Raw genomic sequence first — 17831 nt, forward strand, 5'->3', positions numbered from 1 at the left:
CGCGGGTTGTAAACGTAATCTCGACCTTGCATCTCGTTTGCACTCTGCGACTTCGCTCTTCTCTCCCTCCCACACAAACCTTGCCCTCTCACCTCCCACCTCCCACGTCGCTTTTTGCTTTTTCTTTTCCATTAAAAATACAAGAATCATCATCTAGAACGTAGTTTTGTTCTCTATCTTTTTGATCGCATTACTTTCGTGACCTGGAACTCCGACTCCTCCATCACCGCCTTCTCCAGTTGATCAGGTATTTGTGCTCTCCTTTTGCTCGATGAGAAGTGTTTAACCTTGCTTCAGACACACTCAAACATACCTGTGGCCTGGTTTCCATCATGTCGCTGTGGGGGCAGAGGTTCCATCATACGGCCAAGATGTCGGAGCCGATCCGAGAACAGGCGCTCAGGAATGGGTACAAGAAGCTTGACTTTCTCGTTACTCTTCGAAATCAAGCCATTATGTATGTGTCGTTTGAAGATATCGGCAGATATGCTTCTTTCGTCCACCTGCCTCCGCCAACCCCTGACGAGGCTGAGAGTCTCCGCGAGACATCATCGGAGTAGGACACTGATGGTGACGAAGCAGGCTCGGACTCGTGGGAGCATGGCTCGGAGGGTACTATTGAAGCCACCACCGAGCATGAGTCTGACCAGGAGCAAGAAAACAACGAAGAGGACCCTTGGGATGCCCAAGCTTCGGCAAGCGCTGCAGCCGCGGACGAGCTAGACGCCATTGACTCGCCAGACGACACTGGTCCTGACGAGCCCGCCGAAGATGATGACACCCGAAACGATACTGAGGCCGCCGAGAAAGAGGCCTTCGATCGTGACATGGTCATACTGGCCGCTGCTATTGCTAGCGGCCCCCCTCCTGCTGAGAGCAGTACAACTTCCAACGCCGCTGAGGCTTTTACCATCAACACCACGACAGCAGAGGGTTCGGTAACTACCAACAAATGGCTTACAAATGGCCCTGGAAGCAACGAGGGAAGCAAAGGTCGGTCTTCGGGTCAGTCTATGGACGTTGACACCGTTTCGCCCACTGACACCGAGGGCACCAACCCCGAGTGGCTCACGAACACCCCCGGTTCTCCCTACGACAACGAAGCGACCACCTCTTCCAACAACGGGAACAGCCGTAGCCAGACTGATAAGGGCTACGTTAATGCGGCTCAGGAAGATGGTGACGCAGACGCAGACGCCGACTCTGATGGGGAGGTGGAGGACAATCCCGCCCGGTTCAATAACATCCACTTCCCTTTTTACATGCGACCAAGCACTCTCTTCGATACTCCTCCCACTTGGGCGGAACAGTACAAGAAGTTTTTCGACAAAGCCTTCGAGATCTGGAGTGCGTTTTCCCACAACCGCGCACCCAGACCACTCCGGGCACGACTCGAAGATCCGCGTACGCACGAGGCGGCGGTCAAGAGATACAATCTGATCAATCTGGGCCTCTACCCTTGTGTCACTGTAGACCATCTCATCGAGCTGAAGCGTCGTATTGGCGATATTGCCCACTTCTGTGATTGGATGCAAGGAAACATGCGGGAGATCGAGTTTGACAAGGACTTGAGAAAAGACATCATCCACACCTATCCCTCCAACTCACCACTTCGACTTCGGACCAGAGGCCTCGGAAGTTCTCTGCGCTACGTGACCCATGTCGACGAGGGTTGGGCTGACTCGGAGGACAACTGGGGAATGCCTCCTCCCATGAAGAAGCGAAACCTGATGCAGTTTCGTTCGTCACAGAACACAACTTGGTAGAAAATGGTGGGGTTCTTTTAGTTGGTTCGGGGAAGAGAACAGGAGACCACAGGAGACCGACACAGATTTAAGAGATCTTGACCACACTTAGATGGCGCCATGACTTTTGTTTCGAGTTTGTTTGGCGTACGGGAACATAGGAAGCACAGCGAGCTTGGAGGCAGCGATTACTACAGGAAGCAGAGGAGGCCTGGAGTCAGCGGTTTTTTACAATACTTGAGTCTCCAATTGGAGCTATGAATAGATCAGCATATCGCTTGCGTAGAATAAAAGCTGCTTAGAATACTCTATTGTGGTCTTCGTGTAAAAGTGTATGTTTATTCGAGCCCTCATGCGTCTATCGATGCTGGGCGTTGTACCATTTTTCCCACTCTTCCACCGCTGGAAGCTCCTCGAATGCTGGTAAGACTAAAATTCATGTGGCAAAAGATTCGTATCGGTCGTTATGCTGTTGATTTAAGCCTCGTATCGTACGTTCTCGTTGAGTGTTCGGTTCGCTTCATCCTTAGCCGGCCGCAGCGACAGCCGTCGTGACAGTCATGAGCGTTGACTCGGGTTCTTGTTCGCTCGTATACGTCGGATGCGGGTACCATTTCTTCTCAAACATTTGCGATACCCAATACAAAGAATGATCCCAGTCGTACTTGTCCTGTTTTCCTGCGTAGCGAATGGATCCGGCGTCGTGTTGGAGAGTAATCTTTGGAACTAAACGGTCGGTTAGCACTAATATGCCGTATGGTTGAGTTTTCCATGTCGCAGACCTTTTCCATTATCCCTCTTGTATTTCTTCCATACCAGAAGGTGTTTCTTCACCTCTGGGTCCTTGAGATTCTGTTTCACAAGGTGCCGATCCTTGGGTGCCAGAGTCTCAAAGTGGTCATTTCTTCCTATGCCATTAGTGAGGCCCGACAACCGAGTAGTCGGCCACTGATCGCAGTTGTAGTAATGCCAGTGGATGAGAATATTATTGCAGCTGCCATGGAGCCCCTCGACAAAGTCTGGGATCGAGTATCGCACCTGTTAAGTTAGCTACGTCCTTTGAGGGTCGAGGCCGCCATACACTTGATCCATAGTTAGCTCTCGCATGCCGATACCGATCCGCTGTCATGCGACTCGCTTCGCGCAGGAGTATGAAGACGACGAGGTAGATTGTGAACCACCATCGATTCTTGTCCTGGCTGAATAGCCAATCGATGTCGCGTAGGAGCTTCTCCTTGTATCGCTCGAGGACCTCATTGTAATTGAGGGTGTCGAATTGGGCGACTATCATGCGAGGGACAGACACTTTGCCGTAGAGAGGGTAGGATTTGTCTTCGGTTTCGGGGAGCATGCCTAGTGTTTCGTTGCCTTCGATGTAGAGGGATCCTACAGTGTGCTCTGGGCGGGATTAGAGTGGGATGCAATTGAGATGAGCTGAAGAGGAGCACTTACGGATGGCGCACCAGAGGATAAAAAGGTTGCCGAATATCTCAAGCTCTTTTTCATCGTCCTTCGAGAGCTTTCCGCCGGATTTATGTTCATTCTGCGAAGGAGTCAGCGTAAGGCTCGTGTCGGGACTCAATCGGCCTACGTGAAGGTCCAAATACCGAGCCATGGCCGTGAGGTACGTTCTGATGATGGGCCGTTCTCCAGCTTCTGATTCACTCTCCTCTTGGATAGTGTGATAAAAGGCTGGAAGAGCATTGTCAATGGTGTATTGTCGCACGCTTTCGGCCGTGTCGTAGATATTTTCAAGGCAGTAGTTGGCCAGCTCCTTCTTCTTGAAGATCACCTTCCCGAGAAGGCCATCAGTCCAATATCGGGCAGTCACGTCCCCGTCAATGGGTCTGAATCGCACAACATTCATACGAAGAGGTTTACCACAAAGATTCTGTGAGACTTCAATCGTGACAGCAACTGTATCAAGTCGATCCCCAATATCTCGCATTTCGATGCCCGCCCATCGTCTCGTGAGTTTGAGCCCGCCGCTTCGATAAAGAACGACGTCGGCAATTCGGAGTCGCAAGCATGGAACGCGATGGATTGTCTTTGGCGACGTCTTCGAGAACTTCTTGCATGTTTTGCATTGTCCTTCTGGGTTGTTCTCGTCTATAAGGCACTGTTTATTTCATGTTAGTGTGAACAATTGCGGGACAGAGAGAATGTGTACTTTGATTTTTTGGAAGCGACAACGAACACAAGCGCCGATCTCTCGTGTGATTCGTACAACCTCACGTTCCTCGAATGTGAGGCGAAGTCTTCCAGAGCTACTTGCTTCACTTGGGGAAACGATGCCGTTTGTTGAAGATGATGGAATACTCAAAGTAGACGACTCTGTTTCGTCTTCGATTTCAACATCAGTGTCGCGAGCGTCAGAGATGTACCCAGTCTCTTCTTCCGACACCTCCTCGTCGTCGGATGACTCGTTCTGGGGACTGGCCTCTTCATCTGAATCATCGTAATCTGAAGGGGGTAGGTAAATGCGACGCTCCCAACTGGATACGGCCGAGGGACCAGCATGTGTCTCGGAGCCGTCAGAGTCCGAGTGATCGGCTACAACTTCGTCGAATTGTCGAACAAGATGATTGTCTACATTTGACTCTTCATTACCTTCTTCTGGATCTTCTGGCTCGACAATCCGTTCATCATTACCTATTCCGTTGCTCCCACTAAAACCGCTACATGTGTCATCAACACTTTCAGCATCGTCTTCATCGCTTGTTTCATAGTGATGATTGGGTTCCGGGGAGTGCGCAGTGGCGACGACGCGTCGAATGCCATTTGGAGGGGTCCCCGGAGCGCTACCGTTATCATGGCTTGTATCCGGTGCAGGGACATCTTCAGTAACCTGCCAGACTTCAAGATCAGAATCCTCATCTTGAAGTCTGCTGGCAATGACCCGGTCTCTTGACGGCGAGCCAGTGATGGGCCTTCCAGGGTCGATGGACAGCAAATCATTGAAATCGCTCCCTAACTGATCAAGGATGTCTGAGTGATCTGAGTCGTCGTCATCATCAGAGTTTCGACCGAGGCCAACCTGAGCTTGGACTTCTTGACTCGGGGAGTCTCCCAGCGTCTCCGGAGAGAGTAAAGAGCCAGGTACATCCTTCACACCCCTCCTCAAGGGGAAATCTAGCTCTAGGTCTGTCCTGTCCGTCTGTAGGTGACCCGCATCGTCACCAGGTGGAGAGATTAACTGGGTGCCATTGACTGAACGAGAAGCTTGTTCATTTGAAGAAGTATCAGAACAAGTACCTTTGTCCAGAAGAGATACTTCTGGTGGGGGCTGGCTCCGGAGTGTCTGACTCGAAGGTTGTCCAGAAGCAGGATCCGAACACTCTCTAGAGCCAGAACCGGAGCTGGAATCGGACTCTGAAGCTGAACTCTCGGGGCTTAATCCGTGTCCGGATGGGATAGTTGCATGCAGAGGGGTACCATGACTTCCATGGCGTGGATTTGCCTGTTCAGATGATGAGAGAGGAGATTCGGGTGATGAAAGAGCCTGAGGAGGACTCCCCAAGCCCTGAACGTTCACAGCTTTGACACTCCCACCAGGATACACGCCCCCTGTGTAAGTGCCACTAGAAGTGGCATTGTCTGACCTGGGGTGTCCGGGTTGCTGAGCACAGTCTGGCGATACACTTGACTGTGACGAAGAGCCTGGATCCTGCCGATTTGCACGTCCAGGCTTCGACACTTCTCCCGACACACGATCTTCATTATCTGCATAACCGTTAGAACTGTGTCAGTGCCACTGTCGAACCAACACTTACCACTATCAAATCGCTGTTGGTTCAAGCTCGAGCGGTGACGTTTTCGTTTCGGCCCAGCGCCCGTGCCCGTATTCTGCCGTTTCCGAGTTCTCTGGATCGACCTGTTAGAAGAAAGTACCCAAAATATTTAGACAGGGTAAAAAGAATTCATGGCTTGGAAACGGGGTCCTTTCAGTTACACAGCATCGAACCGACACCCACCAACAGGGTCTACTGCACAATTCTCACAGGGGTGCCTTTTGGCGTTGTTCCTGGCGAGCAAAATTGCCGAAGCTGGTAGGCATCCTTATTGCAAAACGTTACACGAATTGAGGCCTGACAGCTGAGCTGAGCTGGTGGAGTCTGGTTCGTTCATCTTCATCCTCTCTCACTTACGTGGATCTCAGCTGGACGAGTAAAAATCTCCATTATAGCACCTGGGTTCCAAGACCCATGGAGCGCAGTGTCCCGTGCAGACACAGCTGTCAAGTGCATGCGCGTACTTTACCGATATGCCCGATATTGGGGATATCGCTAGCTTGTGAAGCTCAAACTCAAGTCACACGACAGCTCGGCAGAGGTGGTGAAGTGACAACGCAGGAGGCAAAATTGCAGCCTCCCTGAGGGAAGGTGCCCTGGAATCACCCACTCGTTGCCCTCGAAACCTGATCTGGAGGGGGATGCAGGGGCATCGACGCCTACCAGTCCCTGGCCGTTGTGTGAGACATCCTTGAGATAATCCTTGCTCGCAGCTGCAGCTTATCATCTTGAGCAACAATCCAAAGTCACAACAAATCAGTATAAATTCCACCATTTTCTTCTCGCGAATGTGAGGTTTTACAAAACTCATATCTTCTGGTGTTTAGACCAACTCATGTGGGTTATGGTTCAAGCGTCGAGATTTGCAGCGAGGATTGATCGTCCCTAGTAAGGATTGGGATTGTACTGATATCCCTGTCCAAATTGTTCAGCCAATCAGAGACACGTCAAGGGGTTCTACGGACCCATAAAGCTCGTCTTCTGTCCTCGCCGGTTGACCTGAGTGGTCAATTGGTACATACTGTGGGTTTGTCTGGCACGCACTACAAATTACCCGTGCCGAGAGGTCATGGATTGTGACAGTAGGCTATTCGAAATAGCCTTCTCCAGAGATGGAGTAACGTCATACTATATGAGCAGCTGGTCTTGTCAGGCACTACAAAGGTTTCAATGGCATTAAGTGTGTGTCTGTAGCTGCGAGATGAGATTAAAGCCACATTCGTGGAACACAAAAGGGAATTGGATATTTCAAGAACAATACCAAACAAAATCACACCCTCAGAGCCGCCCAAACAAGCCCCCCCGTTCGTGGGGGGTTCCATTTTCAGAGTAGGACAAGGCTCAAACCCTCACGTGAAAGAGCTGAGACATATTATGGGGTAGAACATTTGACAGCTCGACGATCAACCGCAAGTTCGTGACCGGAGAAATTCAAACAACGCGAAAGTGGATAATTAAAGGGCGTGATCGAATGTCTGAAACACGGGTATTGAGATATCCCATGACATAACAAGGGCCAGGAGGATCGTCAATCTCGAGAGATTGTGCCGAGACATCGAACCAGAATGTCAGCACGGCCCGCAACCGGCTGTTTCTAGTCGACGATATCCACGATGTCACATATGTGTATAGGAGTCGAGATCTGCAGCCTTGGAACAGGTCATGTTTGTGATTCACTTCGGCAGTTGATGGAGACAAAGGCCGAGACGAGGAGGATACTGAAAAGGAACTATGTAATCTCGCAAAGAGTCGGGTTCCTCTCCAAAGTGGAAAGGATAGTGAGATTTGCTTCTGCTGATGTGACTAGAGGCTTCACTTTTCCAACTCTCAGATTTCAACAAGAGAAAAGGAATGATCTTACCGTCTGTTCTCACACAGGAATAACGACGAGCTTGGGGCTAATATAAACTTCAAGCCATTCCCGTGCATATCACTTCTTTAGTTGGTATGGTTTGCTAAGGGCGTCGGTTCTGGCTTCAGTCCTTTCTTATCATCGAGATATTTTATTGTTCGTCGGAGAGGTAACGGTTAAAGTTGCATCGATTCAATAGTTCCCGGGCAAGTTTACTAGGGGCTGTAGTTCAGCTGACACGAGTAAAAGGGCAGGGATATGATATTGGTGTCATGGTGAAAGGACGCCATAGGTAACAATCTGCTACACTGCTGTCATCGTGCCATGTCATTCCAGAAGAGTTTGATTATAGTGGTCGATGGGATCATGCTTTGGTATGGCGGGAGGAACGTTCCGTGAACGGTTGTCTCAAACAGACATAAAGATCTCACGATGAATACGAGGACGTGTGAAAAGACTAAAAAGCAAAAGACAGGAATGTGAAAGAGAGTTGGAAGGGGAACTACCAACACGGAGGGTTTTTATCTCAATTCTCACATGATAGCGACACGTGACAAGATCTCTCGAGACAACAGCATTGCAAGATGTTGGTTGTATTCTCCAATGAGCGACTAATAGCTTGTATGTAGTCCTGCATAGTGACCTATAGTAGGCTGTTCCTAAGGAAACGACAGTAGATAGACTCTCAAAACCCTTGATAAACCAAAACATGTCATGACTCGGAAACGACTGGGGGTCTCAGAACGGAGACAAAATCAAAAAGCGCAGAGTAGTCGGAGAATCATTACTCCTCGTCTGAAGTCTCAGAGTCCTCGATCATAAAGGCTGCAGAGCTGGTAGTGTACTTCTGCACAGGGTACTCTACCATGGGCACAATAGGGTAGTGCCTAGCCTTGATCTTGCGGTTCTCCCCATAGGCAGCCTCCCAAGGAGGAAGCATACCGTTAGGAATTGCCCAACCGTACTTCTGGTTACGAAGCCAGAGTCTAACCATGTGACGAGACGAGTTATCGTCGTCAGTGTAGGCGTCTCGACGGTGGAAGAGGGCGAGGTTGTTGAAGAACAGAATATCTCCTGTCTCAAGCTTTAGCTGCAACTCAACACTAGAAGCAGCCTTTGAGACAGCTTGAAGAGCGTGAATTTGAGCTTCTGAAAGAGAGGGAATATTCGAGTTCGTCATACTTGGGTGCGGCCCGAGGCGATGCGGGTCGAGGCTCGCGAGGAGTTTGCCATCGTGGAATGTCAAGACAGGAGCGAGATGATATGAAGCCTTACGGCCCGAACTGTTTGAACCAAATTGTTAGTTTTGTTTCAATGGGTAGAGGGTGCAGTTATCTTACAGCTGGACAGGCCAGTTGGGAGTTAGGAGTGTCTTGATGACTTCTGGCTCTCGGTTGAGGAGGTCGTTGAAGACAGTCCAGGCTGAACTAAGATAGGTATATCCTCCCTTGATGGCGCTGTCTCGAACTTGAAGGGATAGGATGTCGCATCCCATGTCAGTGTGGAAAGGCTGTAACTAGTAAGTAGAGTAATATTTCCGTGGAGTTGATGTAACCTACCAGAGATCCATTGGTGTGAATACCATGACGCGCGTCGGTAGGAGTCTTCCATTGCTTCGAATCGGTTACATGAGCTGAAAACGTTAGATAAAACTGATGGTTCTTAAATAATAGTATTGGAGGGACTCGGAGTTGTTGAAGGTTCAGACTTCCGGAAACGTACATAGCATGTTACCCTTGCGGTCTTGGAGTCCGCGTTTATCAGCAATGTAGCCAGCTACACCCAAGAAGATAGTAACACTATCCTCGACAGAATATTTCTTGCCATCGATGCCACGAATGACAACAAAGCCTCTTCCAAGGTGAAGAGTCTCGGCGCTGGCACGCAGACGGCGAGACAGGTTTGGAAGAGGGAAGTTATCAGGGGAGACTTCGTCGCCGTCGAGTCCAAGAGCTAGTTAGTTTCACCCGTTAGCAACATTTCTTTCCCGATTCATACGTAGTAGGAGATCTAACTTTTGAAACTAGCGAGGGCGCTGTCGACTTCGTTAGCTTCCTCGCCGCTAAGACGGAGAGTGTAGGCTTGGTCCTCCCGATAGTCTGCTCCGGACCAGACTAGGGGACCAGTCAGTGCGGCGTTGGAGGAGTTGGAGTTCTTGATAGGTGATTCCCTGAGGAGTTCAGAGTTTACACCAAGAACGCCATCATTGTCAGAGCGCTGCATGGTAGTTGCATAGTCCTGAGTGGTGCCCCTGAGAGTTGCCATTGCCGGGAATAAAACAAAGGATTTGCTAGTCAAGGGTAGAAAATAGATAGAATTTTGGTATAAAGTTCTCGAGTTCTCTCGTTTTTCTTTGAGTATAACTTCACTTTTCGAGACAACATAGCGGACTATTTGTATCCTCAACTCAACTCCTCTCCTAACCGCCCGACTTCGAAGACAGCATATCCCACGTCCCACGATTCACAAGGCCCATTCCATTTCTCTCAGACTGAATAGCCGCCAAGAGCAAACTTCTGCACTTTTCTAAGTGTTTGTTCTCCGGAAGTCTCCCCGGAGTACACTCGTGAGTTGTCACACTGCATCGAGTTGTGGAGGTCAGCCTCGAGGGAGAAGTACACAACTTGTATCCATCTTGTTGGCCAAACTCGATACTTCCCTGTTACCTTTACATCGTCAGTGTTGGTTGGGCGAGTCGTGGGGCCGCTGTGACGAGAAGATTGCCTTATGGAGGCATGGCGGCTGCTGAAAGGGGTGGTGATGCGCTGGGATGGCACCTTCTGCGAGGCCTAGTATCTCTGAGTTGGCAAACCCGTCAATTTCAGCTACGATGGTCTCAGAAATATCTTCAACCGAGCTTTGACGCTGTGAAGAGGCTCTCTTGGATCTTCATATCCCCCGAATGATCTCACGTCAGGGCCAAATCATCTCGGCAATTAAGCGGGAAACTGTCATTTCCACACGTTCCTCGACTAGTTCTCGCTAATACTCACCGGACAAACATCATCAGAAACAAGGCTGATCCGTATCAAACTAAGGATCTTAGTCCTGGCTTCGGCTGCACGACATCAAACTTCCGGTCCTTGTTAGCAAGCGCTAAGACATGTCGCGGGTACCTGGATCACGCCCGGCCAGCATAGTTTGTCGTTAGTAACCGTAAATACATGCCGAGATAACTATCCACTGTATATGTGATCATCCTACGGCTTACCGTGGCATGGTGGCATGGTGACAAGATCTTGTCATGCCAGTGATATCAGGGGTTGCTGAGATCTTGATGGGCTGTTGGACAGGGAGTCTAGAGTCAATCTTGCAGAGTTAAATCTCTGAAATAAACTTGTATATTATTAACAAGGGAGATAATAAGATTTGCATCTTATTAATACTCTTTTTATCTCCTTGGAGCTGTGTCTACAGATTTAAGGGGCCGGTTTTGAGGTTTCCGGCTGGAAAGTCATAGCCGAGACAGCCACAAACTATAGCCTTTCTCCATTTCAAATTAGAACATAATTATATCGTCGCTGTATCTACCTGGCTTGTGCAACCGCACGCTCGTAAATGCCGCTCCACATCCGGGCCAATGATCATTGCAGCGTCTCTGTTCTCCGACCCCCGAACACCTTCAACTGTCCAGTTCCGCAGCCTGGTCCTGACTTATCGAACTTCCTTCTTTCGATAATACACTGTGTGCTCCGGTATTAGGCTTCTTGACCTAACCGCTCAGCAACAATGACAAGACGGCAATTCTTCCGCACTCAGGGGTGTCCCTGTCGAGGCTATTGTTCGCTAGAGATAATGGTCCGTTAGTTCGTCTGTAACTATGGCGTGCATGATCACCTTGCCAGGTTATTAGTCTTATTCTTTTAGTAGCTGAAGTGGCTAATGCCAGAGAACTAGCTCAATATGGATGATCACTGTTCAACACAGATGTCATCAATTTACACTGTCTTGGTCAACTGTAACCCCAACTCGAACAGGCGTGGGAGTCAGAAACTGCTATTGGCCCTCTCTTTAAATCCTCTCACCGGTAGCCATTGCCAAATATGAGATACTTCGTCCACGGCAGAGCAGAGGTTCCGCCTTGGCCCTGAGATGTGACAGTGAAACCCGGTGAGCAGTCCCTTGTAGCCTTCTTCTCTCTTTCCATCTCAGACATTCCACGATCTCTTATGTTGTACAACATAGGCAGTGAGACTCAGCCGCCAGATGTGCTGTTGGTCAAGCCACTGTTCGCCTGTTCCGGGTTTTTATGACCATTACCCCCACAATCGATCTCTTCGCTATCAGTCGGCACCAAAATATTAAGCCTATAAAATAATATCCATTTGAGTTCACGCGTTTAGAGTCGGCAGTGGTGGCCATGTGCCAGAATGGCCCGTTTTAGTGTTGGCGTAGAGTTTACTTCATCAAGCGCCCTTATATCAGAACTATGTCACTCGGCGGCCGGTCATGACTGGGGTGGCTTTTGTGCAAGTACGTGAATTGAAAGGCTCATAACATGTCATGATCTCATAGTAAGCATATTATCTACTCAACCCTGAAAATATATGTTGAGTTGTCCTGTAATGCCTGCTCTTTGTGACGGTTTTTGATAGCCTTGTTGATCCCTTGGCACATTCCTCCACTTCGGATAAAACTCCGACTCGAAACAAATGGGTCTTAATTTCTCTTGACATCAAAACCTTTCAACTAACTGGGGTCTCGTCTCGAGGTTCTGATCAATCGATTGGGGGACCCCGGGGCAAACACTTGCATCAGGGAAGCTACCCGGTTGCCGGCTCCAGGATACACCTTGGACCTCGTGGCTTAGGGTGTATACAGATTCTTCAGAAGTACTTTGGAGATACCTGATGGACTCTCGCGTCAAAAGGATGGATAGAGCGAGGTGGGCTCGGCGGCAATGGAGGGTATACTTTACGATGACACAAAGGAGAATGAGAGGAAGCAAAGAATGCCCTCATATCATTAAATCAACACTGCCGAATTAGGCATGCATGCGTTATTTGCTACTCTAGTGCATCATGACGATGAATGTGCTGGCTCGCATAGTAGAGATCACTTTGAGGCCATCCCAGCCCCCCCAACTACCGCACAACCTCCAAACCATGCCCCACGCATCGTTCTAGTCATGATCATCTGCTTTCAAGCCTGAAGAGATATAACTGGTGCCATGAGGTTCCTCAGCCAGCCATGTCTAGACGACTTTGCAAACAAGTGACAGGGTCTAAACGAGGATGGACCTTTTGATAACGAAGCGCTGCACATTTGTCTTTCTGAGCGCTTGCATCACCATCGGCTGATCTTTCCCGGACTCTTTGAGTCAAGATGGATAAGACTGTGGACCTAATTCTGTGTTTGCTATCCCAAGACTATCATGGTACATCAGCCGTCCTCACTCAAAAAAACACTAGCCCATTATGCAACCATCAACTGTTGACGCGCCAAACTCTCTAGTCCATTAACATGATTCAGTATCCAAGCGTGTTCTCCTCCCATGCTCCGCTCCTCAGTTGCTTGATGGGATCAAGCCAATAATCCCATTAGACCAAAAATAGCCCCTATTCCCACAGCTGCCGTCACATGGGCGGCTCCCGCAGTCTGAACTGACGTTGGGCCGGCTGTCTCCGTTTCAGCGTGCGATCCAGATATGGTTGTTGTCTCTGTAAGTGTCTCTGAGTTTGTGGGAGTTGAGCCCTCCGTGCCAGGGATGACTGCAGTCCCAGAAGGAGACTCGGCTGGCACCCATGAGCCCCCAGCAGAAGACACATACTCCTCGACAGTCGTGTATGTTCCCACGAGAGTTGAAGTCGTCGTCTCAACTCCGACATATTCAGCGGTAACTGAACAAGCAGCGCAACATTTTCCAGCCTCCGAACAGTCTACACCCGAACTAACAGCCTCAACGGTTGTTAACTCCGTCTTCGTGCCTTCGACCACAACCTCTCCTGTCGACGTAGAATACGCTTCCACGATCGCTGTTTCGATGGTGGTTGATTTCGTACGATATAACGTGGCTATCTGAAGTGTCTTGGACTCCCATGTCTCGTAGAAGGTCTTGGTCATTGTAACCGTGATCTCTGTAGTACATGGTTCCGAGACAGGAACCCCTTCAGTCAGCGTTGACGTTGATTTCCATGTCGACGCTGATACTTCTGTAGCTGGAGATGTCTGAACAGACACGAATGACCACGTTGGTGTTATCTCTGTGCCACTAGGATAGACTACTGTAGCGCCCGACGTCGATTCAGTAACACCCGTCGCCTCCTCCGTTGCTGCTGATGTCCATGGAGGTATTCCCAGCCCACTCGAAGCTAGCTCGGTCGATAGGGAAGGCCCAGGCTGATGCCATGTCCAAGGAGACAAGTCCGTGTCAGTAGTTGAGCACGACGTCGATGTTGATAGAGAAGGTGAGGGTACAACTGGAGTCCACATATCTGTTGTGGGAAGGGGAATAGGAATAGGGGTGTTGAATATCGTGATGCAAGAGGTTGCCACTGGGACAGGAGTAAGAGGGGCAATCTTCGATTCACCACTCTTCCTACTTTTAGTTAGTATAGCTTCTACATCGAAGATAGAAGGTATCATACCAAGGAACAGTCACAAAGGTTTGACAATGCGGTGCACAGATTACCGTCCCAGATGTCTCCGCCGACACAATACCTGACGGTTCAGACGGCTCGGGGAACTCGGTCCCAATGCTGAATATCTGTGTATATATCGTAGTGTCCACCCAAGTGGAAGACGAGGCCTCCCCATCATCCGTAGAAGAACAGAAAAGACAGTCCACGGTCACAACTGTGGTTGGAATAGAATCGAAAGACTCTGGAAGCGAGGGAAGTATATCCACCGACAAAACAGCATTTCTAGAAGCGTGAAAAGGCTGTTGCTGAGCCACAGCAACGTAGGCCCCTGCGACCAGGATAACAAAAAAGAGGCGAAGCATGCCCATGGTGCAGTAGAAGCCACTGTAAAGAGTGAATCAGATTCAGTAATTCAGAGTGTATCCTCCGTCTCCTCATCAAGAGACATTACAACCCCCTAGCAAGCCGCAGGGCCCCTTAAGTAGAGATATAATCCCCTTACACAGCATTGCTATGCCGGGCTCGGGAGGCACTCAAGACTTCGAGTTCTTATCAAACGTTGAGTATGGCATGTTTGCCGTCTCTTCACACGGGTGCTGCGAATATGCAGACATATCACTGCAGATTCTGTCAAAGCTGCGGTGGTATATTCGTAGACCAACCAATTATGTCCCCTGCTGGTTCTGCGGTGCTGGTGAGGCGGTTGGGTGTTGTACGAATAGGGGTAACGGCATCTGGTGTGACTGCAGTGTGACTTGATCGAACGGTTTGCACCACTTGAACTGTTCTCCAAACGGAGTTTGCGACATATTAATCTGACCGACGGCAGTATTGAGGTTCTTCCATGGTAGCTTGGAATGGTTCCATGGTTGGGAGTGCAACGTTGATGTCGGTACAAGTTGCCTGAAGGCCAGATCTTCGATGCACACCGCCATTTAACTCGTTTACAAATGCTCAGAAAAGAATGAGTATGGGTAGTTAGGGTTAGTGTTCAAGCTTTTCAGTAAGAATTTGATGAGGGAACACAGAGGAAGTGGTGGTAAGGAAAGGGCCTGATTCATGATGCTGAAGACCATCAAGGTCGAGACTTCAAAGGCCAGTGTCAATCTACGGGAAGAATATTCTGGAATTCCGCTAGATCCTTCCGTTCTTAAACATGCAATCAGCAGCCTAAATTATGCATGAGACAGATCATATCCGAATGTTGCTGCCAGATCTCCGTAAGATCCTGACCAAATTTGACATGGGTTCGCCCACAGAGACATATCAGCCTCCTGGACTTCATTTAAGCTGTTTCCATATTTATTAGCGCTATGAATCTATTATTTTTCACTCTCAACATAGCATGATCTCCTATCTCTCATCTGAAGTCGCAGAAGCTGTTACTCGCACCCGTCGGGATGACCTCCGAAATCTGAGATTCCCGTCCGAGACAGATGCCGGATCCCCATGTCTTACCTACATGACATACTATACTACACTGAATAAGACATGGTGAAGAGAAATGTGACATGTCTGCTGAGATTGAGCGCCACGGCTGTTGTTCCTAGGGAACTGTCCAGGGGTCTCTGCAAGTTTGAAGTAATATCAACCATTCTCATCACACCAGATCACCGGGTCTCAACGGGAATTAGGAGTTCTAAGAGTTATGGAACGGTTCCTACTCGTGGGCTGACCTGATCTCTCTTCCCTCCTCAATAGCATCGTAGTGTCTCATGCTGCCTTGTCCTCTTCGTTCAACCCAGCTTTTATCCCTCTGATTCATGCGAATAAAATAAAACCGCAAGCCTCCTTGATCATTGGAATACTTCTTAATGCTTTGATAGTAGTAGTGAATGGAATGAAGTAGGGAGCGGCTGACATTACGTGTATGCTGATAAGGGTCATACCTCCACATAGTGGCCGGGCAAAGGAATTAGCATTGGAAACATTGAGCAACGATTATTTCAATTATCAAAACATTAGACATCTTATTGATTCAATGGGATTATTCCATTCTTAGAATACACTGGTGACCCTTGTCATTTCCATTCCTTGGTCTGCGTCAGCTTGGGAGTAGATACCACCTCAATCCTCGTAGAACATCATATTTTCGCTGATCGCTCAAAATCTATCGTGTCTAACTTTATTTCTACTACCCTATAATCTCATTCTAATTCCAATGGTGCTTCGATAAAGATGATTCACGGGAGATTGAAGAGTGTGATCGAGTGATTGATTGCCCAATGTCTGAGTGTTGTTGCTTTCGTGCATATGCGTATCGAACGCCTATCTCGCGACACTTCATTATCTAAACACCACTTGCTATACACGGTGTTACTTGGACATAATTATTTAGGAGAAGCAGTCTTCAACAAGTGAGATTTGTGGATATTGCCCCTGAAAATACGTGCACTGCCGCTTCGCAAACTACCTATGGCTAATTTCGCATGATAGCCATTCAAGAGGCTTTCGTAGTTCTCATAGTCAACTCTACTCGTATTGCACTCATCATCAGTGTTAGTAAGTGATTTCTCTCGTCCGATGGCCAGCTACTGTTGACTCTCGTACGCAGGGACTTTCCGTGTGGCCCTAAGCTCTCGTGTTAGACCAGATGTGAATATACGGCATTTGGAGCCTCGAATCAGCGTTCAGAGTAAGAGCTAGCGATGTTATTCTAATCTAGGCAGCCATATTACTTCCCCAACCTGTTTGATATGCATATCGCTTGCAGTCAGTTTAGCCCTGTGACGAAGCAAGTCAGGCCATCGGGAAGTTTCGACCACTCCATTAGAGCATTCTCGTATTATTCCCGTCTCTCATCCTAGTCTCCTCTACCTTAAATGGGACCTTAATCGTACAACAACAAGCCTCGAGTACTTGGGAAGAAGTGGCTGGATAAGAACGCCGCAAGCCATCCCCCAGACCTCAACAGCCAAACGTCGAGGTTGGGCTTATACGAAGTCGTGATATCATCATTGTTCGTCTTCAACTCTCGGTAAGTACCGACGCCATCGACAAGCATACAGCGGCATATTTGGAGACAGGAGGTCAGAAGAAACTCCGGCAGTCGAGCGGCAGTTGTGGGGCCGTTGACGTCGATCCTGCGCCGCTCATCGATAACTGGCCAGTTTGCAATGAAATGGCTGAAAATGGCAAGTGTTTGTACAATCAGACGAAGCCTCTTCAATGAAGTCTAGTAAGAATTTGTAAAGCATCACGCCAGATTGGGTTATCCTATGTTGCATGTGAAGAGAGGCGTTCCATCAGCCTTCTTGATCAAATTACCCTAGACACTTCCTCACAAGACTAGAGATAGGCAGTTCCCGTCTTTCGACTATCTTTGAGAATCCCCACTGGCTCCAATAGCTTGTTTCAATGGAACCCCTTAAATCCTTCGAAAGGAAAACCTTTGCTGCCCTTGGCGAGGTCCGATAGTCTCTGTGGGAGGATTGGAGCATCATATCATCGCGAGTCTAGACTGGTATGGAGAACAATGAGCCTTAAGCGAGGGAAATCAGCTCCACTGATCGACAAATGATGTTTGGGCTCTATTCTAATTCGCGGAGTGTCGTTTGACTGTTTTCTCATACGATAGGGATAACCGATTGTGAAAGACGCAATACGCTCAAGAACACTTCAAGATGCGTCAGTGAGCCAGATTCGTGTTGAGAAGAAATGCTGGCCAATCTTCTCGTAAGAACTGAGCCTCGCCATGGCTGTCAACAGCAAGGAACCGCATAACAAATGCTGATGCAGTATCACGAGAGTGTTTAGGGTAGGCGTCGAGATGGTGGCTGACTAGCTGACTAAGATTTGGAGGACCTGCTCAACAAAACACCTGACATTCGTGTAGCATTAATGCGACGTTGCATCGCCGTGC

The 17831-nt window shown here is 48.9% G+C and overlaps 3 protein-coding genes across 3 annotated transcripts; 1 reads left to right on the plus strand and 2 right to left on the minus strand.

The window, feature by feature from the left end:
• Window positions 1-114: 114 nt before the first annotated feature.
• Window positions 115-1939, plus strand: FOBCDRAFT_175668 (uncharacterized protein). Its single transcript, XM_054703192.2, has 2 exons — window positions 115-534; window positions 583-1939. The coding sequence occupies exons 1-2, from the start codon at window positions 333-335 to the stop codon at window positions 1764-1766; spliced, it is 1386 nt and encodes a 461-aa protein (XP_054559167.2). The 5' UTR covers window positions 115-332; the 3' UTR covers window positions 1767-1939.
• On the minus strand, window positions 1926-5802 carry FOBCDRAFT_247621 (uncharacterized protein; the record flags this gene model as incomplete). Its single annotated transcript, XM_059610812.1, has 7 exons — window positions 1926-2471; window positions 2528-2783; window positions 2827-3143; window positions 3198-3864; window positions 3916-5468; window positions 5519-5619; window positions 5747-5802. 7 exons carry the CDS (start codon window positions 5800-5802, stop codon window positions 2272-2274), a joined length of 3150 nt encoding a protein of 1049 aa, XP_059464056.1. The 3' UTR covers window positions 1926-2271.
• Window positions 5803-8151: 2349 nt separating this feature from the next.
• On the minus strand, window positions 8152-9653 carry FOBCDRAFT_256609 (uncharacterized protein; the record flags this gene model as incomplete). Its single annotated transcript, XM_031172598.3, has 5 exons — window positions 8152-8671; window positions 8729-8898; window positions 8948-9021; window positions 9111-9341; window positions 9404-9653. 5 exons carry the CDS (start codon window positions 9651-9653, stop codon window positions 8173-8175), a joined length of 1224 nt encoding a protein of 407 aa, XP_031049383.2. The 3' UTR covers window positions 8152-8172.
• Window positions 9654-17831: the final 8178 nt, after the last annotated feature.

The sequence above is a fragment of the Fusarium oxysporum genome, chromosome II (genome assembly GCF_013085055.1).
Source record: "Fusarium oxysporum Fo47 chromosome II, complete sequence".
In the NCBI taxonomy this organism is placed as follows: Eukaryota; Fungi; Ascomycota; class Sordariomycetes; order Hypocreales; family Nectriaceae; genus Fusarium; species Fusarium oxysporum.